The sequence below is a fragment of the Hippocampus zosterae genome, chromosome 12 (assembly GCF_025434085.1).
Source record: "Hippocampus zosterae strain Florida chromosome 12, ASM2543408v3, whole genome shotgun sequence".
Classification (NCBI taxonomy): domain Eukaryota; kingdom Metazoa; phylum Chordata; class Actinopteri; order Syngnathiformes; family Syngnathidae; genus Hippocampus; species Hippocampus zosterae.
Window position 1 is genome coordinate 9,019,782 of NC_067462.1, and position 14,708 is coordinate 9,034,489.

The window sequence follows — 14,708 nt, forward strand, 5'->3', positions numbered from 1 at the left end:
TCAGGGTGTACTCAGCTTACTGTCCGAAGACGGCTGGGATAGACTGCGGCACGCCCGCGACCCTCCTGAGGATAAGCGGATTAAAAAATGGATGGATGGAATTATTTTGATGACACAAGCTGTAATGAAGTTTCCAGGACACAGCGTCTTGCTCATGAGGGATATTATCATAAAAAAAAAATCTAGTGATTTTAATTCATTTAAATTTTAAGGCATGAAAAAACGTGATCTTTTCCCACGTCAAAGCGACAGAAGAAACCTTTCACAGCGGCTCATGCTGCCCGGACAAAGTAACACATTTTAATCCTCAAGGGTATTTTCTTGACACGCTGAATTAAGGAACCAGGCTGCAAAATCATTATGACAAATTGAGAAAGAATACGAAGGAATATTTCATTTTCAAAGTTGATGCGAATCCATGACACATACCTAAACTCAAAAACCACTGACAAAGATCGCTCCCCAAGTACGATTTGCTTCTTCTTTTTGCTTTTTGTGTGATGTCACCACAGAAGGACTCCAACCAACCATCCATTTTCAATAGCGCACACATCTTGTTCTGGTCACAAGCAGCTGGAGCCTATCGCGGGTGATGACACCCATGGACTGTTCACCAGTCAATCACAAGGAACATATGGAGAAAAACAACATTCACTCCTTCAGTATGTACACATTAGAGTCCTCAATGAATCTAGCATGCTCGTTTCTGGAATGTGGGAAGAAGTCAAAATCGCCGGAGAAAACCAAAACGAACACAGGGATACTGTGCAAACTCTCCAGATTGCCCCTAGCTAAGATTCTAATTCTCCACGTCTCTGTTAAAAAGGGGAAAAAAAATAAAGAAACAACAAAAACGAAATGTCAGAGGTTCAATGTAAGGCAGCTGAGCACCCCCACCCCACCCCACCCCCGCCGCCCTCCAGGTTACCAACACCCATACTGATTTTTTTTTTTCAATTTCCACTATATTGTATGGGAAAATCTGTATCACAATTCCAACAAGTTTCTGGAAATATTCATTTATAGGCGCGAAGCGAAAGCGACTCAGAGACGGCAATCTCTCCACTTGGTAATCTTCTAAAACGTCCTACAGCTAAAATTTCTCAAACAGTGCATTGTTGCACAAGTTATTTGATGCCTGTGGGACCAGGGTGTACTGTAATCTCTCATCAAAGAACAAAACAGAAGAAAATTATTTTGCAATTTGCCACTTACGAAAATAAAAAGACTTCTGGGTAATGACATAGGATCAAAGTTGAAGAATGAAGTACTTCCTCACAGTCTAGAGCTGGGGTATCCCACTAGCGGGCCATAGATTGTTCATGCGGCATAGGCCATTTGGTATCGGGACCGCACAGAGCGAGTGAACAAAAGAATATTTCATCACAGTCTAAAGTAAGTTTTATTTTGAACATCAACTTACATCCGTCTGTGCAGTATTGGGAAAGGCTCTTCTTGCTAACATCATAGACGTCTTCGGGGAGTTTCTTCGAAATGCAGGACAGGCCAAATAATGAGACGGAAGCAGTTACAACGTTCCAAAAAATTTTATGGTTACAAAATGTGGTCCTCCGAAGGGAAACCCCTGCTTGGGGGTGCTTCCCAAAAGAGTAAGGCAAATCATCAAACTCTGCCATCACGGTCCGCCCACATACAACGATCAAGCTAAAATATCTCCCAATAAAATTGTCATCCATTTCTTCAGCATAGGTTGTTCAAATGTGGCGGGAATCAGACAAAACCTCTACTCTCAACTCAACTTTACTTTACTTTACTTTACTGGCCATACACTCCCGAGACTTTTTTGTGCATCTCCTCATGATGGATATGCCCACCAAATTTGACGCTGCTAGTTGGAACAGGCTTCGGGGGTTGAATTCTCCAAAACAGAGGTAGGGAACTCCGGTCCCTCGAGAGCCACATCCCGCCTGTTTTAGATCTCTCCTGACTCCAACACACCTGATTCAAATCATCAGCTCATCAGCGAGCGCTGCACAGGCCTGAAACAATCATGTACAATTGAATCAGGTGTGCTGGAGTAGGGAGGGGTCGAAAACAGGCATGACATGGCTCTCGAAAAACCGGAGTTTTCGAACATGCCCGCAAAATGGCCGACTTCCCGTGTCATTTGGCACATTACCTCGGGAGGCCTTTTTTTTGTACTTCTATATCAGCGATAGACAAGCCTACCAAATTTGATGGCAATAAGTGAAACATATATTTAGAACACGCTTTCAAAGTACAGTATGAGCCAATTTTTGAGCGGTATAATTTTCAAGAGGGTTTCTGCTCTCACAACTCAACCCTGGGCACGTCCTCCCTGGAAGGCCACCGTGGAAGCGGAATTGCCATTAATGCCAGAAAACAATCCCACTTCCCCTTCTGTTACCGGCAGAATGCTTCCCAACAGAAACTAGAGCACCAGGGATGTAAGAAGAAAAGGGTGCCGAGGCAAACGGGAGGAGCGGGGGTGTTCGGGCTGGAGGAAGAGGAGGAGAGAAGCCAAAGAAGAGAGGGTGGGCCTTAGGGTTGCCACTGGGTGAGTGGGTGTGATGCCCCCTCCCTGCGTTTTCTTCTTAAACCCCCTGTGAAGACTTTGGGCCCGGGACAACAAAAGCTCAAGAAGAAGAAGAAGAAGGAAAGTGGCCACCATTAAAGAGGATAAGCAAGAAGCCTCATCAGGAACAAGCTTCTAAGACGACAGCAGGTAAGGCCAACAGGTTGCAACTAAAAGGAGCATTCGGGGAACATCGTCAATCAATGTTTCAGTAGACCTTAAGGATATACAGTTCAAATTAAATGATAAATGACCTGAAGTGAACAATTTTACACACCATGTTAGCGTGACGCTTTTCAAATGGAGGATTTGTTTGATTCCAAAACGTCACCACACTCGTGAATTTGCCCAAGACAACTTTACAGGGCAGGCTCTTTTCATTTTGTGTGCGCTGTTGTTCTCCTACGTGAGCCGTTTGTTTATTTTAATTTAGATTCACTCTCAATATGAGTTGACATTCCCGTATGCTTTTTCCAAGAATGACTTTGTTCAGGTTTATGATTGGCTGGATTGGACTTTGCAGTGATATCAGCATTCAAGAATGCTTTTTTAATTTTAAGTTTGAACATATTTATTTTGTACATGACTTGGCAATTGATGTTAGCTTAGCATCGCTGTAGGCACACAGCGCAAAAGGAGAATGTTGTTCCTTCCTATTGAATATATATTGCTGCGGTTTGGAAAATGGACGAATGCATAAATGTTGAATGGAGCAAACTCTTGAACATGCTCTTTTTGTTAGTATGGAAAAAATAACAATCGTGATTATTTTTGATTGATATTGAAATCATCCATCCTTCCATTATTCGAACCGCTTTATCCTCACGCAGGTTGCGGGCGTGCTGGGGACTGTTATCGGGCAGTAGGCGGGGCACACCCCGACAAACAAACAAAAACATACAGTAACTCCTAGGGAGAATTTTGAGCATTCAATCTACCTACCATTGCTTGTTTTTGCAATGTGGGAGGAAAGCCACAAAGGCACGGGGAGAACATGTAAACTCCCCACAGAAAGTTTCAGGGACCGGAATCGAACTCGCAACCCTTCCACCGTGTCAGTCAACCAGCATGCTGCCGGATATTGAAATCATGATTCACAAAAATGATTATTCATCAAAACCGTCTTCAACTCCGAAAACTTCATTGCTGCATTGCAAAAATTCAAACCGTGAATCAGCATCGCCCTCGTCTCTTTATCATATTCGTTTTATCTTACTTTGTTGTTCTATTTGTCATTTTCACAAGTCTTTAGACATACTGGGCTAACCCGTCCTGGTCAATTATTATATTTCGCGCCATACGATGTGCAACCGAGTGTTGGTACGACAATTTAAAAAAGTACTCTAATCACCTCCTCTGGCCCAAACAACAGCGATGCAAGTTTAGAGAAACTTGAAAACAGTTTCAAGCTTTTTTTTTTTTAGATTTATTTAGCATAATCTTCTGTTGGAATGGCTGTTTTTCAACCAAGAAAAAAAAAGAAAATACTATCATCTCTAATGTAAGACCGCTCTTGGTCTGATAAATCGAGTGGCTCATAGTTGGAAAATTTCAAGTTGGGACATTCATAAGATAAGGTAGCACTGAAGCAACATTTTTCTTGACTGATCGCCACAGTGATACGCGCAGATCCATTCAGATTATTCCTTCAAGTCACCACATAAGGTCCAACGCGAATGCCTCTGCGCCGCCGTCCGCAGCTAACCAATATCTCATCGGGAGATCGTTGTGGTGCGTATACAGCTGATGACAAGGTAGGCGGCCATGTAAGGAAGCGGGCCCGACGCTGGTGCGACTGATATACGGACGCGTAATGCCAACAGGTGACTCAGCAGAGCCGGCGGTGTGTGTGTGTGTGGGGCGGGGGTGTTCAGATTGCGGCCCGTAGCTCACTGAACTACGCCTAAATGACGGCGCCACCGGGCAGCTGAAGTTAAACACACGCATCCTGGACAGCCGTCTTGGCACTGGCGGCTGATATATGCTTGCCACCCCTGCGGCCGAGTTGCTAAACAGCTGCAGAGCGTACACACAGAGAATCACTCCCGGCACGCGTCAAACGTTAATAATAGGCATCGTGCATATCAACAATGGTACCACCATCAAGCCTGGAACGTGATTTACTCGGATAACAAATTTTCGCCGTTGAAATGACCTGAATTGCGATTTGGCTGTTGCACTCCCTCCAGTAAGAAGAATTACTTGATTCTTGCAAAGTTATTCTTCAAAAATTCGAAATGATTTTCTCATTTGAACGAGTTCACTGCCATTGACGGCTGTAGAAGTGCAAAGGTCATTTGTTTTGACCTGCCGTGACAATGTATGAATTTTGGAATATAATAAATACTTGCTGATCTTCACTTTTCTCTCATATGTTCCGGCTTTATTGTGATGAAATGACAGCTTTTTATTTTTTTTTTATTTGCTCTTATCAGAAATGTAAAACAAATCGGAAAATTAAGTGCTTTACATAAAAACAAATACGGGTTATTTTCCAACTCGTTTGATCATTAACGTAAAGACGCCCTCCACTTAATTTCCATTTGAAATTCAATATATATATAATATGTTTGTAACATATTAGTTAAGATGGAGGTCTTCCAACTCCTTTCCAGGCGTGTTGAAAAGCACAGATTGGTATGAGCTGTATTCATAGGTGTGTGTGTGTGCGTGTGCGTGTGCGTGTGTGTGTGTGTGTACCAATAACGTGATTCTGGACATGTCGAGGTGGAACCAAAGATAAAAGTAAAAAAAAGAAAGAAAAGTAGTAAAGAAAGAATTAATTATGGAAGAGAAACAAAAACACTTCTAAAATAACTTGTAATAACAAAATGTTTCCTAAATGATATTTCATGATTCTTCATCCGATAGCTTAATAGTTTTTTTTTTATTCCCAATACAATTGAATGAGTAACTTCCAGTGAATTGCCTGCGGCACTTAGCGCGCCGCATCTGAAAGTATCAACACAAAGGATTCGCCTCCATGTCACAACACCGCTGACATATTTTATTTTAGCGCCGCAACATATGTAAACGCTCCCGAGCAGAGGGCTGTCGTACTGTATTCCGTTTAAATTCTCGATCTCGAGTGGCAGTCACAAGCAGCTGCTAGCTTCGTATTTTACCACCACATTGACACTACGTCGAGGACGTCTCATTTCACGCAAAACTATGGAAAAGTTCCTAAAATAAACAAGACTAAAAATAAGACTTTTATGTACGACACATTAGATAAATGTGAAATACAGCATGTATGCCGACATGAGATTTTTTTTGTTCCCATCTAAGGTGGTAGCTACTGCATGAGTGCCATCCACTTGTACTTTGAACCATGCGGCCTCACGGCTCCCTCTAGAGAATGTCAAATAACGCAGGGAATAAATCAGCCTTTCTCACTCATCGTGCAGTCATAACACAATTGTCCTCGAGGCACATCACGGTGTAAATACTTCGTTGACCTCACAAAGGTTCCTTTACTTTAAACATGTCCTGCAAGAGGCTCAAGAGGAGGGCTGAACGATTTTGAAAAAATAACCTCACTGCGATGTCATTCCTTCTTAATATTGTGATTTGGATTTATGTGGATATTATGTGGATTTATGTGGATATTATGTGATTGTTTCTTTTAGGTTCACTTCATGTCTATTTTTCTTTTTTACAAACACAAGTAATATTTTAATCCATGTTACAGTAAACCTTTTTTTTTTACATGTACTGTAAATGTTTTGGTTGTATTGGCTGGTTTTACACAAAAATAAAGGCAAATGAATTATGAAGGAATACAAAATCTACTTCAGTTACAGTTCTTAAAATTTTGAGGTGGAGAGAGGGGGCTTTCACTTCGACAATTTCACAAAATTCTACCAAACAGTTGTGACACAAGCAAGTCAGTAAGTCACATGTCAGACTACAACAAGCATGCAAACAAATCTGTGGTCAACTTCACCTTTTTCATGTTTCATGAAACAAGCACGTGAAAACATGTGGACTGCGTTTCTGAAGCGCTGAACTTATTTAGACTCTATATAAAGAAAATTAATACACAATCCATTCATCCATCTATTGATTTTCCAATCTGTTGACCCTCACGCGGGTCATGGGCATCCTGGAGCCTGTCCCAGTTGTCTTCGGGCAGTAGGCGGGGGACACCGTGAACCGGTTGCCAGCCAATCGCAGAGTACGCAGAGACAAACAACCATTCGTGCTCACAATCACACCTAGAGACAATTTAGAGTGTTCAATCAGCCTGTCGTGCATGTTTTTGGAATGTGGGAGGAAACCAGAGTACCCGGAGAAAACCCACGCAGGTACGAGGAGAACATGCAAACTCCACACAGGAAAGATGGAGGCGGAATCAAACCCTGCACCTCTGCACTGTGAGGTGGCTGTGCTCATCGGTCGACCACCGTGCAGCTCTGAAATATACATGTACCGTTTTATAAGGCGCACCTGAAAGCATTCAATTTTCTCAAAAGCCGACAGTTCGCCATATAATCCGATGCGCCTTTTTATACGGATCAATATTCAGATTTCTTGGATGCGGTATTTTAGATGTTCTGTAAAGCGCTTTGTTACAGCAGCAGCGGTTCTGAAGGCTCTGTGTAAATAAAGCTGTATTGGATTGCATTCCCTTTAGCATGGCTCCATCTAGTGGATACATAATGCAACCGCAGCCACTATTGTAGCTTCTATTCTATGCGTCTTATAATGTGGTGCGCCCTATATATGAAAACAGTTTTAAAATAGGCCATTCACTAAATTCTGAAGGCTCTGTGTAAATAAAGCTGTATTGGATTGCATTCCCTTTAGCGTGGCTACATCTAGTGGATACATAATGCAACCGCAGCCACTATTGTAGCTTCTATTCTATGCGTCTTATAATGTGGTGCGCCCTATATATGAAAACAGTTTTAAAATAGGCCATTCACTAAAGGTGGGCCTTATACTCCGAAGCGCCTTATTGTGCGGAAAATACGGTACATTTGATAAATGAAGCCTACCGCACAACTGAAATAGAGATTCTTTTGCTTTCCAAATTGCAGACTTTTCGATTTGAAAATTGCATTCTACTACATGGCAATATCGATTTGAATTTGCTTCGTTGTTCAGCCCTACTTAAAAGTCTGTCGAACCGAAAGGCACAGAGTGGAAATTCGACAATGTTTATACTCCATTTTTTTTCCCACATCACTCAAGCAGCGTCGTATCTTAAGTTTGCTCCTAACTTTTGTCTCACAGCCCAACCCCCCCCCCCCCCAACGGCCAAACAAAAGGGTAAAATCAACGGCTTATAAATCAGAAAACTTGTCCATTGGGGAACATTTCCATCAGCTCGTGCGCAAGCAATCTAAACATGTTGGCTATTTATGACGTTCAGCAACTCATGTGTCACTGCCCTGTAAGGAGGCAAAGAGTCCAACCAAGTGGAAAAAATGTGTGGTCCCGTCGTCATCTTTGTTTGTGCCACTTGAGCGTGGCATTACTCCCACCCCAGTGTATCAGTGCCCGTCGTCCATTATGTCTCCATTAGCCTGCCAACGCACTTTGTAAATAGACGTGACAGCCGTGATTCTGCACAGGCTCTGCGTCGCAATGAATCGCTGCTTAATAATGTCACAACAAGGTGGAGAAGGGAAAGAGAGCTGTGAGACACGGGCAAATTCAATGGAATTTTCTTGAAGCTCCGCCCACCTTGATTACTTTGGTGAAATTATGAGATGAGGATTTTTCTTTTACCCACTTGCCACATCTAAAATCGGGATGGTCATAACAATTGATTGCTTGATCATCTGTCTGTGGGATACAAAGTGTGGTGTTTGAATTAACCAGCAGAGGCGCTGTTGAGTCACTCACAACTCTGTCCAAAGAAGACTTTTGTTGGTAATTTTTATTCCTAAGTATTGTGACTTTATTCTCATTAAAGTGCCATTAAGATTTTTTTCTTTCAATGTTATTATTTGATTTGAATAAAATTATGGGATTTTTTTTCCCTCACACAATCACCTTTTTTGTTTAAATATTGTAATATTATTTTCGTGAAATTGTATTGGTCCGAACTGCTTCGTCTTTTTTCATAAAGGTTTGACTGTCAGAATATTACACATATTTTGTCTTAATATTATGACTTCAATCAAACAAATGACTACTTTGTACTCTAAATATGATTTTTTTCCATAAAATTGCTACAGTCATAAACTATGTTTTCATCTGAATGTTTTTTCTTTTAATCTCACAATTTTGCTTCCTCGTATTGTTGCAATTTTTTTCCCAAAACACTTCTACTTCTCACACTTCTGTTATGTAACGACTTATTTGCGTAGCTGTGTTTCTCAAACAAATGCGTGTTTGATCCTGTAACATTCCTGTAATTTTTTTTCTTGTCTTATTTGGAACTTATTTCAAGAACGTGAAGACTTTTGTCTCGTACCATTTAGACTTTGTTTCATAAAACTCTGAATTTTTTCTTGGGTTATTTAAATTTTTGTCTTCTAGGATTCTGACTTCATTCTTGTAAAATTAAAAACTTTTTTTCTCATGACGTAATCCGTTTTTCTCATAACCTTAGTAATTTTTGCCGAATCATTTACAATTTAATTCCCACAATGACTTTTTTCTGTAGATTTATGTTGTAATCTTTTTTTTTACTTAAAACTTTACATTTCTCCCTATAACTTTATTCTTGTAAAAACAACAACTTGTGGAATTGCAACATTTTCTTTCTTTTCAATGGCGACGGCATAGTAAGTGGAAAAATACATCCCCCCCACCCCCACGGGTTTGTTTACGATTAAGATGAGAAGGGATTTTGTTCCATCAATGAATCCGTTTCATGAAGATAATGTGTATTGTGAGAAAGTTGAAAAAGCAGTCAGGCGGTTGTTTGATAAGAACACAGTCGTTTCCATGCTCAACCTCCTGCCATTGTGCCGCGTGGGCTCTCACTCCCTTCCTCAGAGTTGAAACTTCTTTGTGATTCACTTCCAGTCGAGATCGTCAGCTTCATGCAAGCCAACGCAGAAACGGTCCAGCATTGTGGCCACAAGGCACAAAAAAAAGAAAAAAGAAAAATAACAAGATTTGATAGAATGAGTTTGTTGTTTGTCAAGGGTAATGTAGTGGGCCACATACCTGTCCGCTGTACAGCTGCCATGCGATTAATTTCCGGTTAATTTAAACCAAAAAATTTTAACATTTTATTCTCGTAACTGTCTGGGGGTTTTTTTCTCGTCAATTTAGGCCTTTTTAATCAATGTTGGGTCTATTTTATCGTAACATTATACATTTTCTCTTGAAACACAATATAATTATTTTTTTTCCTCATGAAATTACAATTTTTTGTACTGTTGTACTTTTTGCACTCTTCTAACTTTGTTGTAAACTATTTTGGGGCAGTATTAGTATTCACTCAGGGACGGAGCGAGATGGTGGCCAGCCCACATTGAGGGCAATGTTGTGTCACCCTGGCCACCCCACTGAAAAAAAATTCAGGCTCGCATAAAAAAAAAGTTTGTTCATGTGACATTCGCAGGCTGAGCCACGATTAATCTTTTCCTGGGTCATTTTCAATCGACAACAAGAGGCAAAATGGCCGCTGCTGAGATGGATTAAAAACGAGTTGATTTTTGCTGCTTAATTCATATTCCACAAATGTAATATTCATCAGAATGCCGTGTTTAGACGAGTGGACCCGCATAGAACATTTTATTGTAAAGGAAACTTTCGACTTGACATCCCCTTTAAAAAAATGTCTTCGAATTTGAAGACTTTTTCTTAATTTCAAAACTTGATTCCTTTGTGACAATAAGCGGATTAGAAAATGGATGGATGGATTGATAATAACTTGATTCTCATGATACAAAGATTTCTTTTGAGTTTTATTATTATTGGTATTGTTATGATCGTGATTTATTATCATGTCAACTAATTTTCACCCGAACGATTCTCATAAAACGACATTTGGACGATCATAGCATGAAGACATTTTCCTCCTGTCAGTACGACTTTTTTTCAGAAATAGGATTCTTTTCTTTCTACTTCATGACTTCAATTTGAATAATATTCCACCAAAATGACAACCTGTTTCATGCATTAGGACCGTTTTTTTGTATTACCTTTTTTCTCACCTGGACGATATAACTTATTATAAGTAGGCTAAATTACATATCACTTCTTTTCATCTTATCATTTTTTTATTTTATGACTTCAGTCCCACAATGTTACTTTTTTCATAGACTGTTTTTTTAATTCTTGTATCTACAGGTTTTTTTTCCCCCCTCCTGAAAATGACCACTTGATCTCATATCATTGACTATTTTTGTTCTTTGAGCGTGCCCCTACTCCCCCTTTGTCGTCTCGCGCGATGTTGCAATGGAAACCCCGACACTTATTTCCATATATAAGCCTGATCGAGAGTTGGTGGGGGAGGGAGGGTGGACACATGGTCACGGTCATTTAGACCTTCTCTCTCTCGCACACATAAGCAGCATCAGCGTGGTCAGCTGGCTCCATCGAAGCCTTCTATGGCGGAATCACCGTGGAGTGTTAGACATGGAGAGTGGGGGCTCTAAAAGAGGAGGAACGGTAAGCGACGACGTTTCTTCCATACGTTTGCTTCCAATCGGATGTTTTCTCAAACTTTGCCAAGTTGGGTAATAGCTTATGACCGGGTGTCAAAGTCTCTTATCTGTCGGGTTGTATGCGGGTGTCAGAGGTGAACAGCCAACATCTTAATGATGGGGTCATTCATAAAGCTGCCTTATAGGGTCATTGCCAGCTCGCAGGCGCCATGTTTGGGTCTGGGCCAAACTCTCACTAATGCTAGAATGGAAAAAAAAAGCACTCCTACGGAGATCCACGTGGAAGCGTTGAGGACAATTTGGGGGGTGGATGAAGAGATAGAAATGGCGGCGATGGAGTGGACGCCTGCTGCAGGCCACGTTCCCATCCAAAAGGACAAACTCTTCTCCATTCGACCTGCCCGCTGGCGGCATTTTACCCACTCATGTCGGTCACTCATGCACATTGCTGGAAGAAATGGCACAGTTGAAAATATATGCCGTCATTTTTGGTGTAAAAAGCAGCAGCGTGTGTACTTTAGCGTGATTCGAGAACTTCCTCTCCCACGAGGGGTGGTGATGGAAAAAATTGTTTTCATGCCCCTCTGTCCAGTTCACAAGCGATTCACAAGGCAGAGTATCTATTTTTAAGGAGATGATCAACATACACGCAAACACACACACACACACACACACACACACACACACACGGCTTCAAGATTTCTTTTCCCATGCTTGAATTCTTAATGAATAATTTTGGTCGTTTAATTATATTTTAAAGGGTACATTATGATCACTTCTCAGAAAAATAATGGCAGGAACAGTAAGATGGGAAGAAATGAAAACATGAAAACAGAAGCTGTTGAAGGGAAATGCTTTCGTGTGTCTTTATGTTTCATGTGTTTTATTTTTTAAGTATGTTAAGTTTGGGTGTATATTCGAATATTTTGTGTTTTTTTTTTCTTTTGGGTTTAAATGATTGTAGTATTTTATATATTTTATTAATGGACAGTATTATGTTTTTCCTTTTCTTTTTAACATACATATGCGTTACTTTTATTTAATGTTTTCTTTTTTTTTCCATTTAAATATACTTGGTTTATGACAAACCGTTTCATGCTGTATTTTTTTGTCATTTTTGTAAATAGTTTATTTCACAAGTGATTTTGTTAGTTGTTTTTTTTTAACTTGATAGTTTAAATCTACAGTGCCATGAAAAACTATTCATTCTCATCTCACATTATCTGATTCAAGGGAAGCCTTGCGGTTCTTTAAATGATGCCCTGAGTTTGTTTGTGAATTCCTGGATGAGCCGTCGATATGCTCTTGGGGTAAATTTTGTAGACAAGCTGTTGACCAAGAGCTTCCAGTATGTTGAGGCAGCCATTTTGAATGCCCAAGAAACCAAATTACTGTATGGTTCCTTGACTGCATAGCTCTCGCCGCTTCCTGCTCCTTGCTCCTCTCAACAACCTCAATCTTGTCATCCCTCTCAGGTGTGCTCTTGGTGCCCTTGAGCCGCAATGGGCGACTGGAGCCTGTTGGGGAACGTCCTGGAGGAGGTCCAGGAGCACTCCACCTCGGTAGGCAAGGTGTGGCTCACCGTGCTCTTCATCTTCCGCATCCTGGTGCTGGGAACGGCGGCCGAGTCGTCGTGGGGCGACGAGCAGAGCGACTTCCTGTGTGACACACAGCAGCCCGGCTGCACCAACGTGTGCTACGACCGCGCTTTCCCTATCGCGCACATCCGCTATTGGGTGCTGCAGATCGTCTTCGTGTCCACGCCATCCCTCATCTACATGGGCCACGCCGTGCACACGGTGCGAGCTGAGGAGAAGCGCAGGCGGCGGGAGCAGGAAGCGAAAGAAGCCAGATCGGCCGGGGCGGAGACCAGATCGGAGGAGTGCGAGGCCGAGATGGAGGGCGAAAAGGAGTACCTGCAGCGGAGGGAGAGCGGGAGGGAGGTCGGGGCGGACGGGCGGAGCCGGCTGCGTCTCAGGGGTCCGCTCCTCCACACATATATCCTCAGCATCCTTATACGCACTGCCATGGAGGTTATCTTCATTGCCGTGCAGTACATGATCTACGGGGTGTTCCTCAAGGCGCTGTACCTGTGCACAGCATCGCCCTGCCCGAACCCGGTCAACTGCTACATGTCGCGGCCCACCGAGAAGAACATCTTCATCGTCTTCATGCTGGTGGTGGCCGCGGTGTCCCTGGCACTGTCTGTGCTTGAGCTCTACTACCTGGGCTGGAAGAGCCTGAGGGCGTATGTGCAGCGGAAGGCCGCGCGGCGCACCTTGCCTGTCGTGACAGCGACGGCGCTGGAGCCAGATGGGCCCATGGCCCCGCGTACTCCGCCTCCTGACTTCAACCACTGCGTCAACCCCCTGACCTCCATGGCGCCCGTTCCCTTCAGCAACAGGATGGCGCTCCAGCAGAACTCGGCCAACATGGCGGCCGAGCGCCACCACAGCAGGGACAACCTGGAGGACAATGAGGACTTTCTGCGAAGGTACCAGGGGGCGCCATCGCCCCAGGGTCTGCCCAATAACTGCGGCCCCATGCACGCGACACACTCTGAGTATGCTGGGGACAACCGTAGTCTGAGCAAGACGAGCAGGAGCAGCGGGCGAGGGAGACAAGACGACCTTTCCATTTAAACACGGGACCTTCGCGAACTACTTTGAACTATAGACAACATGCAGGATAGCAGAACGGACGCCTGAGAGTTCCACTTGACATGTTTATGAAGCACTACCATACTCTATTTGTTCGCACGTGCAGTAGGGCAGAAGTGCAGAATGACTCACTCACAGACAGTTTCTATCACAGAAAATTGACTTGATTGTTTAATTTTGCACTTTATAGTTGGGCAGGCACCCCAAGGACTCAACTGTTGTATTTTTATACTGTACAAGCAATCAAAAAGTCAATTTTATATAATATATTCCCTTTAAAGACTGAACATTCGGCAAGCTCCTCGCTGCCCATCTTCAAAACCCTCCTCAAAAGTCACTTGTATTCTTTGGCATTCGACTCAGCATGACCTTGATTTGTTCTTGGTTTTACTGTTTGGTGCTTTCTACCGCCTTTATTACCGATTTGTCTTACTGTTTATTGTGCATGTTAAATTGCTCCATGTAAGGCACTTTGTATGCAGCGATGGCTGTTTGAAAGTGCTCTATAAATACTGTTGACTTGACTTGACTTAAAGACGATGTAAAGTGAATTCTGAGATTTGCCTCTCCATACATTATACCTGAGGTTTGAAGATAATTGCTGCAAAAGTGCAAAGATTGACAACAATGTAGAAATGAATTGTGGAGCCATATTGTTGTAAGTTTTTCATCATTTCAGTTTTCCAGATTGTTCAGTGTGGCTAAAACGGTGCTTGATGATACTCTTTGGCATCTGGCACTCGTCTCAGCCCCACTATATTAGAACTTGAGTGCATCTGATTGCATCAGCAGTTTTCTGGTAAGATTGTGACATGCACTTACTCAACCAGCTGTGTCCACACCTCGAAAATGTATCCTCCCCGTCATCCCACGTTAGTTTTAGAGCACCTCGCTGCTGTGTTGTGGAAAAGGGGC

The 14,708-nt window shown here is 42.4% G+C and overlaps 1 protein-coding gene across 2 annotated transcripts; it reads left to right on the forward strand.

Annotated features, from left to right (window-relative positions):
* The first annotated feature begins 2,411 nt into the window (after nt 1–2,411).
* Nucleotides 2,412–14,073, forward strand: gja5a (gap junction protein, alpha 5a). 2 transcript variants are annotated; one of them, XM_052082767.1, is made up of 2 exons: nt 2,412–2,707; nt 12,609–14,073. In XM_052082767.1, the coding sequence occupies exon 2, from the start codon at nt 12,636–12,638 to the stop codon at nt 13,773–13,775; it is 1,140 nt and encodes a 379-aa protein (XP_051938727.1). In that variant the 5' UTR covers nt 2,412–2,707; nt 12,609–12,635; the 3' UTR covers nt 13,776–14,073. The 2 variants fall into 2 exon arrangements, with proteins under 2 accessions (XP_051938727.1, XP_051938728.1); XM_052082768.1 differs by lacking the exon at nt 2,412–2,707 and adding an exon at nt 10,340–11,137.
* The last annotated feature ends 635 nt before the right edge of the window (nt 14,074–14,708 follow it).

Bases quoted from the DNA above. Each gene is read 5' to 3' on its own strand.
- gja5a (XM_052082767.1), top strand. From the start codon at position 12,636: ATGGGCGACTGGAGCCTGTTGGGGAACGTCCTGGAGGAGGTCCAGGAG.